Raw genomic sequence first — 18,113 nt, 5'->3', positions numbered from 1 at the left:
GAAAGTTTATTCATGTGTAGGGGTGTCCATAGGTTGGGTATTCATAACAAGGGAATGGCTTGTGGTAATAACTGAGGTAGAAATGAAGATGAAATTATTCTTCCACCAGACTTCTGATTTAACTTGTGGTTGCACCCAGTTAAACATTGAGAGTGTATTGACACATTCAGATGTTTATTATTAAACTAACTTCTGAGGTCTTCTAAGAAAAATGCAGTTTCATAGATTTATTCTCCCGAAGTTTCACACTTGCCTCAAATAAAATTTCCATTTTACACATTCACATGGACTGACATTGCCCTGCTTGTGTGTTCCATTTACTAAAAGCTTAAGACTGGTATTAATTTGTGAAGGGAAGTTTTAAATTATATTGATATTTAGAAATTACTGATTGATGGGGGACAAATTTGCTTCAAAACAGGACAAAGGTTCTGTTCTTCAAAGATAGTGACACTATAATTTTGTATCCACATAAGTTTAATGTGAAGTGATTTTGGGATATCTACACAAATGGAAGTCTTTTGTTTCTTACTTATGGAAAAGCAATTACCTTCCAAATTGGTTTGGGATTACTTTCTTTTATGCTGTTAGGATAGGATGTAGGAGTTGAAACAGACACACCCCTGCAGATGCCAACTGTGCTTAGAATTACTGTGACTTTCATCAAAGCAGACATGAACATGAAATAGGACAAAATTATTGGACTCAAAGAAAACCCTGAACATGATGCTCTAATTTTGTAGTTTTAAAGCTTCAATACATTTAGCCACCTAATTCCTATCAGTAGTCGTATGCAGCTGGGCAAGATTTTCAATTTTTAATTCAAGGTGAACTAACATCATAAAAATCCACCGAAAGTAACAAAAACAAAACAGGATAGACATCAGTGAGTATAAACAAATAAAACTGCTTCAAAATTACAATGAAATCCAAGATTTCTTTGCTGTCTGTAATGTGATAGGGTCCTAGCTAGTGCAGCTGCAAGGAGCTCACTCATGAGGCTCTCCAAATGGGAGGCAAGGCATTCTTTTAGGAAACAAGCAGGAGAACTGGCCACAGCTGCACCTGATGCGGCAACTTGTCTCTGTATACCTATGCAGCTTATATGCAAAATTCTGCAGTCCTTTGAGCCACATTTGATGTATGTCTCAACTGTGTGTTGCCAGCCGCAAAAATAAAGCAGGGGATTCCCACACCACAGAATATAAATCAGGAATCAAGATGAAACTGAACTTTGGAGCAAGGTGGAATAATTCCCTTTATAGAGGTAGTTTCAATCCTTTTCATTCTGGTGTTAGATAATTGACTTCAGATTCAAGCCACATTCAAGGTAACTACAATACTGAATTAAAATGTATTCATTTCAGCCTGTCTTAACTTCCAATGACTGCTGCATCTATCGTCAGTATATCCATAACAGTGCATGAACTGCTTAAAGTACTGAATTCCAAGCCTTCATGACCTGGAGACTTACTCTTTAAGTATAGTGCATTGTAGGATAACCATCAATTTACTGTTTTATAAGCATATTATTTGGGTAAGCAACATCTTAATGTTATTTAAACTTTGCCTTATCTATTTATACAAAATGTGATGCAAGGCAAATCTGACAAACTCTCAATTTAAATAAAATACTTATTCTACATTAATTCTGCTTTTTAAAAACAGCTATCAACTTTATTTCCACTATAGAAAGAGAAAATAAAACCAAAAACTGGAAAAATCTCTTTGTAGTTAAAATGAATAACCAAAAATATCAGAACTTACGATTTTCAGCAGCTTTGTAAGGATCAGACAACATATTTAATTCCAAATCTGGCAAGCAGTTCCAGTAAATGTTTTATATCCAATTGTTAAATTATCCTCTGCAGCTTGAGTCCAGCTATTGCAGTCAGGACTCTCACTCAGTTGAATGAATTCTGCTGTCGTGTTTGAGCACCCCTCCTTGATCCCTCCCTCGGGCATGTGTCCTGCCTCGTTTTCCACCTGCAACTTGCTGCTTTGGTTTCATTGGTTCAGCTCTCCTCTCTTTAATGATTGTTACCACAAGCTCAGTTCACCAGCAGGGTTACTCTCCTTTACTGGCACCAGTGTGTCTCACTGCTGTCAATATGTAACCTCTAGCTTCCTACTATCTAATGATATTGAAGCATATACAACTCCTAAAGGATGAATTTCTTAAGTATTTGAAAATTAAATTCCATGTTTTTTTTTTAATCAAGATTCTGAACATTACCTAGTATAACACCAGCTACCCTGTTTGATACGGAACAGTAAACAATCCCTGCTTTATATCCAATAACAGGAACTGCACTTTGGTGCTGATATTAATACAATAATACTCATCAGAACTGACTAAACATTATGCCTAAGGTTCTCCCCCCCACCCACCAAGTTTCAGTTTTTCCTTTTCTCTCTTGAACATTCAGACGGGATTTATTTTTTTAAAATCAGACAAAATGAGCCAGACCTTCTTAGTGCCCTGGGCTATGTAACAACTTGTATTGTTGCTCTAATTTAGATCATCTGGTTTAGCACTGACTAGAAACGTGATATTCTCTGAAATTAAAAAAATACAAATTATGATTAAAAAAGGCATGTAGTTTCTTGAAAAAGTTTCAATGACTGCTCTCTTCCAAAATATATTTCTTCTCCTCCCCTTTTCTGACCTCCCTCTCTCCCAACCATGTGTAGACTTGCCCTCCACAACCACTTTTACAAACACCCCATCCTATTCCCACCAGGATATCTGGCCTCGGTAATCACCTATCCCAGTACCATAGGAACTGGGAGGGGAAATCGGTCTAAACACACACACACACACACACTCTTAAAAGTTCAAGGAATCCAACATTTCTCACCCCTCCACCTCACACTGGAGCACCAACCCTGAAATTTGGCGGTCACAAACTCCCATCTCTGACTTTACAATTCCCAGCCGACCGGTTGAATATTTTCAAGCACATTTCTGCTCTGTGCTAACCGGCTAATCAAAGTTGCTGCAACAGCTGAGATATTACCCTCCACAGTCCTGGACACAGGAGGGGAAAGCAACGTTCCAGGGTTTCCAGTCCTTACTGCTAACCAGTGACCCTTACTGGAAAAGATGTGTATGGACTTTGGGTGAAAATAAATCAGGCTATGATTGAAAAGCCCATTGGTACAATATCACGCACACGTGAAATGCTCCCTTGGGTGAACACTTAAGAAATATTGGCAGGAGCAAAAGGCAGTACTATAGAATGAAGGCCAGAAATTAAAAGCCTTCTACATCAGTTCACAATTTACTTATTAAATAGTGATTCAACAGAAAATTGAGCTCTTTTAGCATCTTTTTTTAGATGCTTTAACCACTTATCGTTAATTGATCAGCACTGAATCACTGATTTCTTAAAAATTAAAACACTTTGATATTTAATCCTCTTCATCCTTTTACTCCAAATGTACCTGACCCATTTGTTGCTTGTTTTGCAACTTAAGAGTTTTATTATTTAAGTAACACTGTAGATTCAAAGATTCAAGATTTAAAACACATTTATTATCAAAGAATAAATTATACACCTTAAGATTTGTCTGCTAACAGGCAGCTACAAAGGAAGAAATCCGAATAATCCAATTTTAACAATAGAAAGTCCAAAAAACCACTGTGCAGAGTAAGAGAGAGAGAGAGAGAGAAAAAAAGCACAAATCATGCAAACAATGGAAGCAAGCCAAGCCAACAGCATTGAACACAGCTTAAATATGTTGCGCCTTGCACTGCTCCAGCATTGCTGATCCCCTGGACCAGCCTCGTCTCCTCCTGCCTCCTGTTTGTAGCGATGATTCACCACAATTTGCTTCAGAAAAGATAATATAAGTAATGTTTTTAGTTGAACCTCTTGCCTTTTGATCTACCAGTAAGCTGTCGCATGCTTTCAGTTGCATGATCTTAAACCGGCAGGTTTTTTCATACTTGGTATTATGATGTACTTGGTATTCCAAAAACCAACTTCCCCTCCAATGACTAACCTACACTCGCACTGTCCTGAGAAAGTAGCTAACATAACCAAGGCCTTTCACAGCTGGTTATTCTCTCTTATCCCTTTCATCAGCTAGAGAACACGTACTACCGGACTCAAGGACAATTTCTACCTTGCTGTTATAAGACTCTTGGATGGACCTTTTCTATGATAAGAATAAACTCCCGATCTCTCAATCCATCCCATCATGGCCCTTGCACATCATTTGTCTACCTTCACTGCATTTTCTGTTTAAAATTAACAATAACATTATATTCTGCATTTTTCTCTTTCATACTACAGGTTGAGTATCATTTATTCAAAATGCTTGGGTTTGGAACTGAGTCGGATTTCAGATTTATTTGGATTTTAGAATATTTCCCTCCATATAATCAGATACCTTGGGGACGGGACTGGAGTCTAAACACAAAATCCATTTACATTACATATACAGTTTAAGTACAGCTGGTGTGAAGCTTACAGAGTGAACAGTCCACAGTGACGTGAGGGAGCTGGGTCCTCTACAGACTGTTGGAGTTGAATGACCACCCCCGACCATGTCTATTACTAGGTTCCAGCACGGCGATTGGCTTCGTATCCACCATCAATTTCAAACAACTGCCAGATCCACAGCAACTACAAAGGGGGGAGGGGGGTAGTTTTATATAATACTTTTAATAATTTTGTATGTGAAACAATTACCTTCAATTTTCAGTTCAACCTGATAGATCTTTGCTTGTTTTATGATCAGCATACTGTTATATGGCATATGTTCACTCCATCGCTGACGAATCCACTCTTTCAAAGCACATCCAGGGTCCTCATTTGTCACTTTATGCAGCGTTTCTCTGTTTTTCATTAACTTCTGTCATTCCATACGTGAGGTCACTTCCCAGAACTGTCCGGGGTGCAGAGTGACGTGCACATCGCTTGGGAAACCTTCCTAGCGCCCTGTGGAATTTTCCGTTTGTGATGTCATGCTGGTGCTCAAATTTCTTTTTGAATTTTAGAGGTTTTCAGATCCTGGACTAGTGGATAAGGGGTGCTGAGCCTGTAGTTTGATGTACTTCTCTATGGAATGAACCATTTGGAAGGCATGCAAAGAAAAGTTTTCCACTGCATCTTGGTACATATGACAACAATAGACCATTCAAATCATGTAGTTAAGGAGTAACAGCAGTGAAGATGAATTCCTAGACTTTCAGTAATGCCACCTGTGAATTGTCTCTTGCGCCTCTCCGAGTGGGGGTACTAGCTTGTTTCAATTTTCCTTCATCCTTTGTATTAGAATCAAAATCAGAATCGGGTTTGATATCACTGGCACATGTGTGAAATTTGCTGTTCTGTGGCATCTGTACAATGCAATACTTAATAATTTAAAGAAGAATAAATTATAATAAATATCTATTTATAACATTAAATTAATGTTAGACAAATAAATAAAGAGAAACACAAAATGTGGTAACATGAGGAATATTATCAACTGAACATTAATCATATCATTCAAACAAAGAACAGTACAGACCATTCGGCCCAAAATGTTGTGCTGACAAAGGGCACCCAGGTAACCTCCGCAGAATAATCAAAGCTTAAAGTATCTTAAATTTTAGTCTGTATTCCAAAGAGTCTCAATCAATATACTAATATTCTCTGAGAGCAAAATGTCCGATTTGAATTAATGCTGAATATAATTTTAAACCGATCCTGATGAAAAAAGAAGCAATTATTAGAATGCAGGGTGAATTTTTTCTTGAAAATTATAAATTGCCAAAGATGTTGGTGTTTTAGTGTTAAATCTAGGTGGATCCAGAAACAGCACGAAAAAAAATTACATCTTCTGCTGATCGTGCTTGAGCTTGTCACCTCCAGACTTCTGCTAGTTTTTAGTTCCCAAGGACCCACCCCAAACATACTGCCACCCTTATTTGGTCTTGCTTTTTTTCTGGACCATTCTTCAAATTCCAAGGTCTTTTAGAACTTAAGAGACAAAGGAAAGATAATTGTGCACTGATTCAGTGTTGTAAATTGGATCTGCAGTGAGTGATTAGGTGGGTGGCCTTTCCAACCTGTTGTATTGTTTTCCTGTTCCTACATGGTATCCCATTTCTAACCTGTGCTGTATACTAAACATCAGTTTCCCATGACTCATGTTATGTTGAAACTCATGGCAGGAAATTCTTTTCACAGACGCACTGCAGTTTCTAAGCTGATGCCCATTTTTTATCCAAGTGGCGCTGAATTTTCCAAGACCTTTAGAAGTACTGCTGAAGAGACTTCTGCTGCCTTGATGACCACCTAGCTATAAAACACCAACTTAAACGACATTATTACCGATTTCTATTTGCAATCTGCAGGGAACAGTCAATTGGACATCAGCTGAAATTTCTGTGACGCCGCAACTGTAATATTTCAGAACAATATTGTAAATAATTCCTGCTCTTTCTTTGCCCACATGCAATCCTTCTCTTGAACCGTTCTTAACTGTTGATTATTTCCAGATGTTGATACTGATAGATGAGATTTTGAGAGTAATAATTGTAAATTTTAATTTACGAGGCACAGATATCGTTCCTAAATTGTCTACTGTGCTTCAGATTGGCAAATCAACCTTTACAACAATCTGTTTATTTAATCCATCCAAAGAAATTGCAATTACACCCACAGAAGATCTTGGACTGGCTTCAGGAGAGTTTAGAAGTTTGAGTTCTGCTTGGAAGAATTGCACCCTTAATATAATCGTAAATCCACCTTGAAGATAAATACTTCATACACAAGGGCAGTTTACTCCCCTGCTGGGAAGATAATAGAACATGTGCTAACTATTAAGCAACCTCTAATAGTACACCAGGAGTGAGAACTGCTTCAACAGACTCAATGTCCTTTAATTGTTTTATTGAATTAATCACCGAGTAACTTTTGATGTGGCCACAGTATTCTGAAAATTCTACCATTCAAAATTATTTGAATTTTAAACAGAAAGCATAACATATTTTATTGTGCATATCCCTTTAGGTTGAATTTCATATCCTTAAGGTTTTAATACAGAGTAACCTACGTCAGACCGGTCTCAAGGCTCTCAATACAATTGCGCGATACTTCCCTTCTACTAAACCTTATTGATTCCACCTGCAGACTAATTGCACAGTACAAAGGCATCCAACACAGCTTGCTGTGGTAATTGTTCTGCCTAAACCACAAGAAGTTGCAGAGTTGTGAACACAGCCCACTACATCACATAAGTTGGCCTCCTCTCTACTGGCTCCATCTACATTTCCCACAGCCTCAGGAAAACAGCCAACTTATTAAGGGCCCCTCCCTTCCCGGTCATTCTCTCTTTTCCCCCTGCCATCAGGCAGAGATACAAAAGCATGAAATCATTTACTGCCAGGCTGAAAGACAGCTTCTATCTCACTGTTATCAGACTCTTGAATACGCTAAAGATAAAGTCTTGATTTCACAGTCTACATCACTATGTCTACCTCCACTGCCCTTTGTCTGCAACTACAACATTATATTCTGCAACACACACAAAACGCTAGAGGAACTCAGCAGGCCAGGCAGCATCTATGGGAAAGAATAAACAATTGACATTTTGGTCCAAGACCCTTCATTAGGACAGTGAAGGGTCTTGGCCTGAAACATGGACTGTTTATTTCTTGACTGTGTTTCTTAGATTTCTAGCATCTGCAGATTTTCTCTTGTTTGTGCTTATATTCTGCGTCTTCTTAAATTTTTCACTACCTTGATGCACTTATGTATGGAATGATCTGCCTATTACCAGCTGTATCTCTATGACATGACTAAGCTAATACCAATTGGCTGTCTTCTAATTACTGTTATGCAACTGACATCAACTATACTCAAATTCTTCGCTGAATTATTTACACATAATACCTATGAAGCAAAAACTAAAAGTCTGGCCCTTATTGCCTACCAATAATAGAATGAAAATAATTCCTGACGATTTGAAGGAATAATTGCCTAGAAATTGGATTGTACCCATTTTCAGTGCATTCAAACATTCAAACTCATATGAAATTATGAAATTGGTCAATAGCAAATCTACAATGGGGTTATGATGTTTCCATACAAAAGTACACGTTAAAAAGCACATGGATCTCATCAATGTACCCACATTCAATTGAAGACAGGTGTTGGTACTTTGCTAGACCGCAATCAAAGCAGGGCAGAATCCCATTAAGTCCCATACTCATAGCAGCAAATTACAGGTGAGAGGGAGGATGCAGAGGAGAGGGAAAACACTTTCAGATTTCAAAAGGGACATTGATGCACTCATAAGGGTGCTGTACACCAAGGCAGCAACCCTGTGTTCCGCTCTTAGACAGGAGTGGGGCTGAGGAGCCAGTGATGGAGGTGACATAGAAAGAGGAGGTGGTTCAACTTGAACCTTCCAGGAAGGAGAATACAAGAAATTTCATGACAAGGTAAGCTACATACCACCAACAGCTAATTGCTCTCTCCCATAAATGTGTGCGTGCACGTACGTGTGTATACACACACACACACACACACCCAATTCACGCTTACTTCCTCTCAACACTACAGCCAGATGTCAAGCCTCCAAAGGGCAGAATAATGTAAAGGATAATCAATTAAAAAAAAAATCTTCTCTATTTAAGCTATGACACCAAGAAATAGGAGGGAGGGTATGTACATGACAGAACTTAATTTCTTCTTGCTGAATTTTACTTGGACAGCAATGCCCTTGCTTACATTGAAAAGAAAAATAAGATTTTCTGAGCTGGCAAAGTGGAAAATTGTAATTTAAAACTTGTCCAAATTCAGATATGAAATTTCATAACTGGAAATTGACCATGATTTAAACCCTGTTGTAAATGCATCAAGATTTCTGTCGATGACTTGCAGAATTTGGATCAAAAGCGCTCTCTGCAGCTGTGAATTCAGAAGAATTTTATGCCAAGGAGGTGTACAAGCTGTCCGGCATCACCACTGTTCTTCAAATCCTGACAGCACCCAATGCCATTTTTAGGTTGATAGTGGAGGTGTAATTTTTTTTTTAAACAAACAGATTTTATCAGGCTAAATAATGAGATTGGAAACTGTAGAGAATCCTGTGTTTTAGCTGCATTGGGACTTCAGCTAGTATTTTGGAGCATCATCTTACTTCAGTAGTCCATTAACCACCATGAAAGATGCACAAAAAATCTTAAATATGCTAATTTTGTCATGTGCTAACCACAACCCGAATAATACATTTTAATATTTTTGGTTGCATGTTTTTATTTTAAAGAAAAGGGTTTTTACAAAAGTGGAATGTGGGTTGATAGTGCTATGGTTTTCTGATAGTTCTCCAATTTACAACCTAATTGGGTCTACTATATCAACCCATTGCATTCTAGATCATGTCAAAAAACAGCCATCTCTTTTCTGCTCTTCACCACCATTTCAAGAATCAAGGTTTTGTTTTTGACTACTTGATCTTCAATACAAAGTCTTTCCCATTTATATTATCTCCAAACATGGGGTAAGTTTTCACATATCCAGCTGTGCATTAAGACCAACATTCACGGCACTTTTGTTTACCTTTGCTCGTTGGACTTCCTTTCCAACATTCAGGTTTGACATAAAACATTATTTCCTTCACCTAAATAATTGAAGACCCAAATCTTTATCCAACATTGGACTCCTGCTAGGACTTCATTCCTTTTTCTGGAAAATATATGTTCTATACTTTATATCTCAATGTCTTCTAATTTTGGACAACTTTCCTGAATAAAGTAGCTCCATCCTATTTACTATAACAAATTAGCCTCCTCTCAATGGACACTGTTGACACATTTTGCTACTCAGGTTAAGCAGACAGCATAATCAAAGACCCCACCCACCCTGGACATTCTCTCTTCTCCCCCTTCCCATTGGGCAGAAGATACAAAAGCCTGAAAGCTCATACTACCAGGCTCAAGGGCAGTTTCTATCCTATCATTATAAAACTATTGATCAGACCTCTTGTATGATGAGATGTAGTCTTGACATCAGAATCCACCTTATCATGGTCCTATATCTTACTGCCAGCCTTTTCTGTTTCTTCTCTGTAGTCTGCATTCAGTTATTGCTTTTATCTGACACCACCTCAATATATTGATATCATGAAATGATTTGTATGGCTGGCATGTAAAACAAAGTTTTTCACTGTGCATCAGTACTTGTGACAACAGGAAACCAATTTACCAAATTTGACAATGAAAAGGCCCCTAATTGTGTTATGCTCCTCAATTAAGATTCCCCTCAGCCTCTTCAGATGCACAGGAAATAAGTATCAGCTGCTTTCTTTGGCCAAACATTTTCTTATAATATCTTGGCATTCAGTGTAGTTCTGAGTTGATATTTCAACCTCAGAACAACTTGAAGATTTTTATTTAATTGTTTTACTTTATTTAGAGATACAGTATGGAACAGGCCCTTCTGACCCAATGCTCCACAACGTCCAGCCACCCATCTATTTAACCCTAGGCTAATCACAGGACAATTTACAATGACCAGCCTCCTAACTGGTACATCTTTAGACCAAGGGAGGAAACCAGAGCACCTGGAGGAAATACACGTGCACCTAGGAAGAACGTACAAACTTTCTTACAGAGTTGGCTGGAATTCAAGTTTGAACTCTGACACCTTGAGCTTTAAATGCGTCATGCTAACCTCCATGTTACTGTATACACGCTACACTATGCTACGCAAACACCATCATCTCACTGTTTCAAAGGGCAGTAAACCTGATGATAAACACCAAGCACAAGCCTGCAAACGCTGCTTCAAAATGACAGCTGAACAGATCATGAGGAGGTGGTGAAAGGAGACATGGTTTAAGTAAGCAGAAGGAACTTACTGAAGAAGTAGACAGGCAAATACAATTACTTCTGACCATGTAAGCTTAGCCACTCAATAACTTCATAGGTTGGTTATGCTGCACCCTGTAATGTTCATCAGTAATGGTTGGATTTATCATTGATGAATGCCAGGAAAATTACACTGGAGTCTTAAGACATTCACTGGGGTCCCAGTACAATACAGTACTCAGTATATAGAAAAGTACAGCACAGGAACAAGCTCTTCAGCCCACAATATTATGCCAAGCTTATTAAACTGGGAATTAAATACCCATTAAACTAATCCCTTCTGTCTGTACAATGTCCATATCCATCCATTCTCCACACATTCAGTTCCTATCAAAGACGCCCTTAAACACTCTATCGTATTTGTTGTAATGAGACTGCTGCCTATTTTGAGCAGAAGTGCTGATGTAAACCAAGTCTAGACCTAGTCTAAACCCAGGTGGAGGACCTTGAGTAGGCAAAGGATGGGAATCAATGGAAGGCTTAACTTTCAACTTATACATGCTGAAAAACAACCTGTCAAATCTTGTTGCTAGGATAGAATAAAGGAAAATTAGCAGAGTTCCTGGCAGTTCTTATAATTAAACTAACTGACATCTCCCAGTTCCTACAATGTTTCCTTTAATAGGTGTGGCCCAAACAACAAACCTCATCTGCTCTTCGCCTGTACAGACATGTTACGGTCTTCCCAATGCTAATAAGTAATACTGTGGCATAAAGATTCTAAAATAAATAACCTTTGTTTCCAGGTTCTCAGTGATTGCGTTTTATTCTGTTGACAGATAACCAGACGCTGCCTAAAGCAATGAAGGAGAAACGGTGACCAGTTTAGGGTAAAAAGGAATGTTTATACAAATATATCAATCGCAGCACCATTACTTGGATCTGAGAATGAATCCCCAACCAGGTCATGCTCTCTTCTCACTGCTGCCATCAGGAAGAATGTACAGGAGACTCAGGATTTACACCAACAGGTTCCATACCTCCTCAACCATCAGGCCCTTGAACCTCAGGGGTGTGTGCTTGGCCCACTGCTCTACTCTCTATATACACATGACTGTGTGGCTAGGCATAGCTCAAATACCATCTATAAATTTGCTGACGATACAACCATTGTTGGTAGAATCTCAGGTGGTGATGAGAGGGCGTACAGGAGTGAGATATGCCAACTAGTGGAGTGAAGCTACAGCAACAACCTGGCACTCAACATCAGAAAGACAAAAGAGCTGATTGTGGACTTCAGGAAGGGGAAGACGAAGGAACACATAGCAATCCTCATAGAGGGATCAGACGTGGAGAGAGTGAGCAATTTCAAGTTCCTGGGTGTCAGGATCTCTGATCCCAACATATTGATGTAGTTATAAAGACAAAACAGCGGCTATACATCATTAGGAATTTGAAGAGATTTGGCATGTCAACAAATACACACAAAAACATCTATGGATATACTGTCGAGAGCATTCTGACAGGCTGCACCACTATCTGGTATGGAGGGGCTACTGCACAGGACCAAGAGAAGCTGCAGGAGGTTGTAAATCCAGTCAGCTCTATCTTGGGCACCAGCCTACAAAGTACCCAGGACATCTTCAGGAAGCGGTGTCTCAGAAAGGCAGCGTCCATTATTAAGGACCTCCAGCACCCAGGGTATGGCCCTTTCTCAATGTTACTATCAGGTAGGAGGTAGAGTAGCCCACACACTCAGCGATTCAGGAACAGCTTCTTCCCCTCTGCCATCCAATTCCTAAATGGACATTGAACCCTTGGACACTACCTCACTTTTTTAATATACAGAATTTGTTTTTTTGCACATTTTTAATCTATTCAATATACATATACTCTGATTGATGTATTATTTATTTATTTTTCTCTTCTATATTATGTATTGCATTGAACGGCTGCTGCTAAGTTAACAAATTTCACATCACATGCCAATGATAATAAACCTGTTTCTGGTTCTGAACTTCACTTGCCCCATCATTGAATTGTTCCCACAATCTATTGACTCACTTTCAAGGACTCTTCAGCTCATGTTCTCAGTATTTATTGCTTGCTTGCTTACTTATTTGTTTGTTTGTTTATTTATTTATCATTATTTTTCTTTTTCTTTTTGTACAGTTTGTTCTTTGCACAGCTGTTGACCACCCAAGTTCGTATAGTCTTTCATTGATTCTATTATGGTTATTATTTTAATATGGATTTATTGAGTATGCCCACAAGAAAGAAAATTAATCTCAGGGTTGTATATGGTGACATATATGTACTTTGATAATAAATTTATCTTGTACTTTGAACTTCTGAACTTTGAAACAATGCCTTTGTAGAAGTGTCTCATTGAATACTCATGTCCTGAAATTGGAAATAAAGAGTATGTAACCTGGAAAGTACTAAAACCCTGTCCAAAAATAATTTGCAATTTTCATACATGAAAAGTTATTTTAATTAATAAACACAAGAGATTCTGCAGACACAGGAATTCCAGAGTAACACATTAAAAAATGCTGGAGAAACTTTGCAGGTCAAGCAGCATCTGTGGAAATGAATAAACAGTCAATGTTTTAGGCCAAGACCCTTCATTAGGACTGGAAAATAAGAGGCGAAGGGGACGGAGTACAAGCTAGAAGGTGATAGATGAAGCCAGGTGGCTGGGGGGTGGGGGGTGGCTGAATTAAGAAGTAGGAACCTGATAGGAGAGGAGAATGGACTATGGGAGAAAGGTGAGGAGGAAGGGCACCAGATGAAAAGAAGAGGTAATGAGGGGGGCCAGAATGGAGAATTGAAGAGGGAGGGGGAAATATTCTTGCAAATTGGGAAATCAATATTCATGCTGTCAGGTTGGAGCTACCCATTTTAATTTCATTCACCATTCCCATTCTGACATGTCGGTCCATGGTCTCCTCTATTGCCATGATGAGTCCACACTCAGGTTGGAGGAGCAACACCTCATATTCCATCTGGATGGTCTCTAATCTGGTGCATTGAATATTGATTTCTCTAGTTTCCAGTAATTTCTCTCCCCTTCTCACTTTTTCTACTCCCTATTCTGTCTCCCCTCTTACACCTTCCCTTCTCCTCACCTATATGTCACTCACCTGTGTTGATGATTGAGGAGGTGATGCTGTTACTAATTCTCACTGACTGAATGTCGAATATCCATTTGCAGAAGGAGGTGTAAAGGACTGGGTAATGTAGCTTGGTGAGCTTGGATAGGGTGATTGTGCTGAATGCTGAGCTATAGTCAATGAGTTCCTTTTTTCACAATGGTCCAGAGCAGAGTAAGAAGCCAGAGAAATTGCATCTGCTGTTGACCTATTGTGGTATTGTGGTAGTAGGTAAATTGATGTGGATCCAAGTAACTTCTAAGGCAGGAGTTGATTTGCACCATAACCAACCCCTTAAAGCACTTCATTACAGCTGATGTAAGTGCTACCAGATCTTACTCATTGAGGCAGATCACGACCCTTGGACATCGGTACAATAGATGCCAACAGAATTCCTATAGTTCTGGAGTCTTTGCCTTTATAAGGGGAAAAAATGGGTTTAGCAACTTGGCTCGGGATTGAAAAGAGGCAATCAGGGCTGTGAATGCCTTATTCAGGGACGGGACCCTTGTGGCTCAAAGTAAATTTATTATTAAAGTACATATACCTCCCCATATGCTATCCTAAGATTCATTTTCTTGCAAGCATGCACAGTAGATACAAAGAAACACAATGGAATAAATGAAAAAAATGCACACCAAGACAGACAGAGACATTGTGGATATTTTGCCAATGACAGATTAGTTCATAGAGGAATCCATTACTATATTCAGATAGGTACAAGTGGAGTCTACAAAATGCAGTCTCAGTAGCCAGCCAAATGGGTGAGAAGTGACAGAAGAGGAGGAGGAAGATGCATGCCAGATGAAGGCAGCCAAGAAGTACAATAACGCATTATGTTCACCCTCTTAGACACCAGCAAGGAGAATGTTAGTGTGCTACCTTTACTACAAACTAATAGATACAAAAGACAGCTTGAATTCTTTAATTGAAATATCATTCTTTATTTCAACTTAGTGCATACATGGATTTAGGACTATTAAAGAACACATCTTGAGTTCTACATTTCTCCATTGTTGAATAAGCCACTAAAAAATCTTGGTCTCGGCTCATAGGTAATGTCACTTCGGCAAGGAATTAAGCAACTCTTGGTGCCAAATGCTGTGGTCTATGAATTATTAGTACTATTAGGTAAGAGTAAAATGGGGAAAAGTATTTTATTAGAGAAGCTTCAAAAGTGTTCATTAGGATGCTTTGTGCTTCATACACACACTTTATTCACACAGACCCAACTTAGAGTATGGTCAACAGTTTTGGGCCCCTTATCTCAGAAAGGATGTATTGTCATTGGAGACAGTCCAGAAGAGGTTCACAAGGATGATTCTGGAAATGAGGAGCGTTTGGCAGCTTTGGGCCTGTATTCATTAGTATTGAGAAGAATGCGTAGTGATCTCATTGAAAGCTACCAAATATTTACAGGACTAAATAAGGTGAATGTGGAGAAGATGTTCCCTCTGGTGGGGGTATCCAGAATTAGAGGGCACAGCCTCAAAATTGAGGGGCAGCCTTTTAGAACAGAAGTAAGGAGGATTTTTTTCCCCAAAGAGTGGTGAATCTGTGGGATGTTCTGTCACAGACTGTAGTGGAGGCCAAGTCCGTGGGTATAGTTAAGGCAGAAGTTGATAGATTCCTGATTGGTTGGGACATCAAGGGATATGGGGAGAGGGCAGGTACATTGGGTTGAGTGGGATCTGGGTTTAGCCATGATGAAATGGCGGAGCAGATTTGATGGGCTGAATTGTCTAATTCTGCTCCTATGTACTATGGTCTAAAAATCCGTGTATTACTGCTCTATAAAATGTCTTGGATGTTTTTCTTGCTATCACAAGACCCTGTTGGACATTGGTAACATAGAATACTACAAGTCCAGTTCACTAGTTTATTATTGAAACTGATGTTGGAGGAGTAGCAAGGCCTCAGTTGCAGCAAGGAACAGATCTCAGACTGCAGCGTCACCTGTTGCAGCCGCCAGGAGGGGCACAGCATCCAAGTTGAATTGGGGACTGGCCCTCCTGTTGGTGCTGCCCTCCAGTGTTCGCTCCGTGGAAGACAAGGTGGATTGTGTGCGTGTGTAAGTGTGTGTTCTCAGCTGCGGACTGCTGAAGGCTTATTCTTGCCCACAGTGCGACTTGGGCTGTATTATACTTTTTGTGTGACTGTCTGTACATTGCTATCTTATATGTGCCATGTGCTGTATATATCTGTTGGTTATACACGGCACCTTGGCCCCGGAATAACAGTGTTTTGTTTGGTTGTGTTCATGTATGGTTAAATGATAATTAAACTTGAACTTTTACTCCATAAGATGGGAAATTCTTGGTCAAATCCTAATCCTTAGACTTAATAAAAGATTGAGAGCTTTAAAGTCTGGGGAACTTATTTTGAGATATTCCCACATATAGTAATTTAGTTTTGAAATAAGAAGGTTAATTGTCACCATTACCAAATAATCAAGTTCCACGTCTCGCATTAAAGATTTATTTCCTTTCACATACACCACGTGGTCAAAGTGAAATGCATATTCCTGACCAAATTCACAGCCGAATAGAGAAAATTAAATAATTTTAATGCAACGACAGAAAGGTTTACTTGTGTTTATTATTTCAATTTCTGTGGTCCATTAAAATCAAAATGCAAACAGTGCTTCAGAAGTTAAATAAAAATAAAATAATATGGTCTGTGACATTCTCTGTTCTGTCAATGGATAGGATTTGTCGACAGTTTTTGACACTGCATTGCTAGTCAGGATACGGCTCACAGATGTGGCCTTTCCTGTAAACCTTGGGTGTTGTTATATCTACATTGCCTTCTGTTTCCTTTCATGCTCTATTCACATCCATTTGGCAGCAGAGCATCTAAATCGCCAGTTTGAAAGGAACTGCATCCCAAGGTCTTGGCCTTAATCCGAGGCTTCAAAACTCATTCATAGCAAACCTTTATATCAAACTTTTCTACGGTCAACAAGGGTAAGTTCTGTAATAAGCTAGTGTAACTCTACGGATACAGAGACTTTTCTAAGTTATTAAATCTGATTAAGATTGAAATCACTAAGGTTTTTAATTTTAATCACTCTTCAAATATAGGCGCGCTCAAAAATTCATCAAGCTATTCGACTAAAAAGTTCTCAGATACAAGTGTCGGAATATATTGACAATTCTAACTCAAGCAACAAGTGAGCAATGACATGGGGTGTGGAGATTTTCATTAATTATTGATCAAGTGTCTTTTAGTGTAGAGCTGAAATTGGGTATCCAGTCTGTGGAGTGGGCTGGGGCATGAAAACTGGAGTTGGTGGAATTGAAATATAGCAGGATTTGGCTAGGAAGAAACAGACCCAATCTCCACAGGAGGCCATTTGGCCTATTCTTCTTTCACTGGTGCTTTGAAAGGGCCTTCTGATACATCTTCCTCATTTGCCACATTGCTGAAAAAATTTTGTTCTACATTTAAGAATCCACTGAAACAAAATAATTCACAATAGCAGAATGAGAAAAGGAACAACAGAGACAGACAGAGTGAGAAGGAATGGGTGAAAATGCAAGAGGAAGAAAGAGATTACCGGTATGTTTCTTCCTACAGAAAATTCTCTGAGCAGGAGTAAGGCATTGCGTTGGGGATCGGGAGCTAGATTTGGAAGAATGGGAATTTGAATTGTTCACTGACGCTCAGTTGCAATATAATGCCAGATAGGTCTGAGGAAAATTTATTCAGTAAGATTGCATTTTCAATTGAGCTACAGAGTCTGTGCTCTTCTAGTTTCAGCATCCATCAGATAGCTCCTGGGCCACAATTAACCAGTTCCAAAATTCATGCTACTTGCTTGTTCATCTTTGGAAGGAAAGACTACAGGAGCCAAATTCAGGACATAAGTCAGAGCTACATGATTTAAAATACATCAAGGGTTGCCTGTCACATGGGCTCCTCAAGACCTTTTTTCAAAGTGGGACAAGCTTGAGTAATTTCAAAGTGTAAACCAGAGTGAGAACCAATATTTCAGCTGTTTAATGGACTCATGTTATACAATTAACATAAACAATATTCTGCACTTGGATATTTTACTTACAACATTTCCAAGAATTATTAGCAACTTTTTTCATAGCACTGTTCCATTCATGGAATAAACATTGTCAAAGGTTATGGAGAGT

The 18,113-nt window shown here is 38.9% G+C and overlaps 1 protein-coding gene and 1 long non-coding RNA gene across 4 annotated transcripts in view; one reads left to right on the top strand and one right to left on the bottom strand.

Moving 5' to 3' along the window:
• The window catches only part of LOC140739410 (uncharacterized), a 972,090-nt gene that overhangs the window by 345,046 nt on the left and 608,931 nt on the right, over positions 1–18,113 (top strand). The window lies entirely within an intron of this gene.
• Positions 1–18,113, bottom strand: part of afap1l1a (actin filament associated protein 1-like 1a) — a 192,331-nt gene that overhangs the window by 112,848 nt on the left and 61,370 nt on the right. For 2 of the 3 annotated variants that reach the window (XM_073067685.1, XM_073067687.1), the window contains exon 1: positions 1,768–1,902. The exons of the other annotated variant lie outside the window; for it this stretch is intronic. In XM_073067685.1, the coding sequence (XP_072923786.1) occupies positions 1,768–1,801 (34 nt within the window). In that variant the 5' untranslated portion in view covers positions 1,802–1,902. Of the gene's footprint in view, positions 1–1,767; positions 1,903–18,113 lie in introns of those variants that run through there. 3 annotated transcript variants of the gene reach the window in all.

The sequence above is a fragment of the Hemitrygon akajei genome, chromosome 15 (genome assembly GCF_048418815.1).
Source record: "Hemitrygon akajei chromosome 15, sHemAka1.3, whole genome shotgun sequence".
Lineage (NCBI taxonomy): Eukaryota > Metazoa > Chordata > Chondrichthyes > Myliobatiformes > Dasyatidae > Hemitrygon > Hemitrygon akajei.
This window is presented reverse-complemented; position numbering and strand designations above follow the sequence as displayed.